A 4,614-nucleotide genomic window follows, 5' to 3' on the forward strand; every position below is an offset into this window, starting at 1 on the left:
TTACCCTACTAGTGCACGGCGCATGTCAACCAACAATCCATCAAACCTCAACGTTTCATCATCAGACAACGCGGGCAGGCGAGACTTCATGGTCTTGTAACGGGCCCTGTTTTCCGCGGACTCAAACACTATAGCCCCAGACCAAGGGCCCGCCAAACCTTTCTCCAGCGACCAACCACGTGAAGTTGCTGCAAGGAAGATGGCATTGGTGAGGTAGCGTTTCCAGTCCTCTTGGTCGAAGGGAACGTAACGAGAGTACTGCATGTTGTTTATTATATGTTCTAGCAAGTCAAAGACGGCCGGGTGGCCAAACGGGATTCGGTACGTTATAATTCTCCCGTTGTCCATAGTCATCTGTAATGAGTATGCATCACGACACGAAAATAAAATTTCGTTATGACCTACCTGAATGACCTCATCGGCGAATAGAAAATTTGACAGTAGGGCAGTCAGTCTTGTGATCCACGCTGTTTCCATGTCAAATTTAGTCATGGATATGTTGTGACTCAATGCGTAGGCAGATATCCAGGAGAACGTAGCGACCTGCTCGAAGTCACTGTGTATTTCCTTCACAACCGCTTTCATCCTCGCAAGTAAATTTTTACCATCTTGCCCAGATTTCCAATGGACGAGGTCGACCCCATTAACACCTTTGGTGGTAGAGTACCGAGCGATCGTATCGTCCAGTGCTCTCTTAGCGATAGCGGAGTTCTCTGTCGTGGACGGGAAAAGGTTTTCTTGGAACAAAAACTTAAACATAGTCGTTCGAGCATCCTCTTTTACGTCTCGTATGAACTCCGGCGATGTGAAACCTAGCGACAGCGATGAGGGCGTTTGTATCATGGACAAAGGTGATTCCTGGGGGATTTGTTTGGAGGTGAGAAACTTCGTCCGAGAGCTCGTAGCTTTACGGCTGCTCGGTCGAACACTCCGGCCCAACTTTTGAGTCACATGAGGCATGGGGTCGGAGGGGGGCTGAGGGTCGTTCAAGTCGGTGTGAGATGTCGCGAAGTAGTACTCGCTGTGCGAGCTGCTGGACGCCATAGTATAGGTGTCAGCAGGGAGTTGAAGATTGTGTATGGTTTGCGGAGCCGTGGAGTCATGGACGGGACCAGCGTGAGGGAGACCAGCGTGAGGGACGGGACCAGCGTGAGGGACGGGACCAGCGTGAGGGACGGGACCAGCGTGAGGGACGGGACCAGCGTGAGGGACGACGACTGCATTGTGCCCATCTGGGAATGTATGCGGCGGTGGCTCCATATGCAACTGACTGCTGCTGCCTGCAGACAGGTAGTCACCATGAGCACCAACTTGAAAATTATGAGCAACTTGAGACAGTGTAAATGAATGATAACGAAACTCACAATTGGTGCTAGTACTACCGTCGTTGTAGCCTTGCCAGGGAATGTTCGAGTAGCTGTCGTATAGGTGAAGACTGTGATACCCTGCGTGAAAATGACAAACGTAAATGTGGCGAACAACGATAATATCAAACAACATTTACCATGACCGTAGTTAAATAACTCTGCGTTATCTGAGCTCTCATGCACATTGGAGTTAGAGGAATTAGCGGCCTGAAGATCATCGCCATACCCCAGCTGGGGGCCGTGAGCTTGAAGTGGAAGAACATTAATAGATCTTGCTAAACGGTTTGAGGAGAAGCAAAACGTACATTGAGCGTGGTAGCCACCTGCTGGTACTAAGTCAGGTTCATGCTGCGGCAGACTCTCCTGCAGTGATCGTTGACCTGAATCAGAATGATTGAGCTGTGGCAGGCCGGACCATCCTGATTCACTGTGACTCTGTTGCCCAGGGCCATGTTGATGCTGAGAGTCCGGGTCAGGCTGCCAATCAGAGTCGAAATTGAACATATCCGAGTCTGGATGACGATGTCTTGCGAGTAGTAGGAGTGTGGTCACGATACAGGTAGCGTAAATTCGAGTCGAACACGGCCGCGGAGGGTACAAGAGGGCCCCACTGATCAAACCCATGCCGGCTGCGATAACAGATCTATCAGACAGTGTCACGGTTAATTGGATAATGAGTGCGACTTACTCTTCGATTTGTTGCAAGATTTTCTGGCCTCTGAAGGCAGACGCGTCCGATTGGAAGGAAAAACATGTATTCCTGCTTTCAGACGCGTACAAGTTGGGCAATCTACGTTAATTCCCGCTGTCATGAGGTCAATTAAGGTTTGGGGTGGTACTCAGTCGTCGATATATGGAGTTCAATTGAATTGTACCTAGCCTCATGTTACACACATGAAATTCGAACCATTGTCCAGATTAGTCGTGCCGGCCAACTTCGGAAACGTTGGCCGCTGCAACCCCGGGCCGATTTACGCCATAATGACTCAGTAGTACTAGCCCAGTCTAACGTCATATGCTGGCAGTACTATGATCCCAGGCGTCGGTAATCTAACATAGTCAAAACCGTGTTCCATCAAAGTAAGGCGAAACTTAAATTACAAAATCTAGCGTAAAAGAAAACCGGCATCGAGGCCGCCTTCCCGATATCTGATATTGAAAGGCATCTGGTAGCCAACAACTATCGATGAAGTACATGTGTAACCTATCGCAACAAAAGTTCGAAGTGAATGTTGTAGATCTGATAACGATACTGTCACAGGGACAAACAGAAGGAAACAGAGAATAACAATGGGGACCTCATGCCCCACATCACAATCGGTAAAGCTACAGGGGAAACTTTGTCCCCGAACTATTCCTATCGCATTGCATATGTTGAGACAATGAATCTAGCACATGGTCAGCGCAAAGCCAGGCGAAAGTCATTTATACTGAGTACTTTAGCTGTTACACGGTGATGAAATTGCTGCAGTTCTTAATGTCTCACCCCTGGATCGGTCTTCTTCCGAGTGCGTGAGAGCGATGCCAGAGTCGTCGGATTCGTCTGAGTCTGTGGCTTTATGATCATCAGCAGCGACATTGCTTGTAGGTAAATGAGCACACTTACATGTATTCTCGAGGTAATCCAACTGTGTGTCTCCAACAGCGAATGATGTTACATCATGGCTGTATGCAGCGACACCGAAGTCTATCCGATCTTTAAGTTCCTCCTCACTACAGCTAACGAGCCCTTCAACTGACGTGCCAAAAGGCTCACTGCCAGCACTGGCATATCTTTCACCTTGATCTTCAAGAACCATGTGAAGGAACTTCAAGTGTTCTTCACTCGCATAGATTTCCCAAGCCGTTGCCAGACAACACACGCGCCTCCATTCAACGTCAGCGTGCATCGTAACTACAGCTTGAGCTGCAGCTTCTGAAGACAAGTTCTTCAAACGGCGCCGGAGCACATCTTTGGTCTGGTATGTTTTTCTCAATGAGCAATTTGTCCAATTTATATACAAAATAACATACCCGCTGAGCATCTGATACACTCAATGAGCCACGGTGAGATAACTGGTTATTAAAAAAGCGGCGATCCTGTGTGTTGGAGCTATCCTTTATGCGAAGCGTTGGGCTTAACTTTGCACGCTTGACAAAACGAGCAAGATCGTTGATTATGGGTGGAGGAGTTATAGGTCTAAGAATGCCGTCGTTGGTTTCGTCAGATGATGGCGACCTGGCACGTTTGGCTTGTGAGATATGTCGACTGCGAGTCTTACCAATCGTCCGAACGAGAGCTGGAGAAGGCTCGAGTATGCACGAAGAAGGATCAGTCTCGCATTGACTGGGCTCGTCTTTGTACTCGCATTCCTGACTCGACCCTCTGGTCGAGCTTGGAGGAGCATGAAAGGGCATTCTTACTGTGGGCTGGTGCGTAAGTGGGAGGGAACTGGGTTCCGAAGGGTTGAACATGGTTGCTTATGAGTACGTGTACGTATAACACTTGTTATTATTAGTATTTCCATATTGATTCTATGTCGTATAAGGAAAAATGATAAGGAATTTGAAATTTGAAATTGGAAACAAAACTCCAGAAACATGTGTACAATGCTGAGTGCTATGGCGACTCGCGATTCGAGTTCTCAGATGCACTTACCGAGCTGAAGCTTGTATTCGGCAACATACCCATTGTAATACATGCGGCTTTTACAAGTTTTCTGGATCCTGCTGGTTTTTGTGATGGTGTCTCAGTGCGGAGCTCGAGGTTGTTCTTGGCAGAAGGCAACAGACAATCGAGGACTGAATAGACATCGAGCGACTTGCAGTTTTTTCAAAAGGTCTAGCGTTCTTGCAAGACAGAAAAGATTAGAGCTCGCGAGAGGTTCGACTTTGTCTAATTTAGTTGCAAACATGTCAACGAAGGCCCTATCACAAGTGAGTTGGTTGGCTTATTGGTCAGAGCAGGACTTAGTAAACTTGTCGCTAGGGAACCTTACCACTGAGGCCTTCCAGTGGGCATGTAAAGGCCCATCCAAGACCGATTGCCTCTTGTAAACCCTTAGAAGCCAGGCCGAGTTCTAGCATGACTCATACTATGTCATTCGATGTCATCCCCTCTGGCAGTCCCACAGCGTCTGAGTCGCAGCACCGTTTCAACGACTCGAACTCAGAAAGGGGGCAAACTGATGTTGACATGACAATGGACGATACCTTTGATTCTGGAAATCGATCTGACCGTGGTGAGATCTTACGTCCATATATCTAT

At 48.0% G+C, this 4,614-nt stretch overlaps 1 protein-coding gene across 1 annotated transcript; it reads right to left on the minus strand.

Moving 5' to 3' along the window:
• On the minus strand, positions 1–3,821 carry F5891DRAFT_1197064 (uncharacterized protein; the record flags this gene model as incomplete). Its single annotated transcript, XM_041368423.1, has 8 exons — positions 1–354; positions 406–1,310; positions 1,365–1,445; positions 1,505–1,612; positions 1,673–1,879; positions 2,854–2,922; positions 2,974–3,325; positions 3,381–3,821. The coding sequence occupies 8 exons, from the start codon at positions 3,819–3,821 to the stop codon at positions 1–3; spliced, it is 2,517 nt and encodes an 838-aa protein (XP_041218527.1).
• Positions 3,822–4,614: the final 793 nt, after the last annotated feature.

Source organism: Suillus fuscotomentosus (genome assembly GCF_016647785.1).
Source record: "Suillus fuscotomentosus strain FC203 chromosome Unknown F5891scaffold_113, whole genome shotgun sequence".
Classification (NCBI taxonomy): domain Eukaryota; kingdom Fungi; phylum Basidiomycota; class Agaricomycetes; order Boletales; family Suillaceae; genus Suillus; species Suillus fuscotomentosus.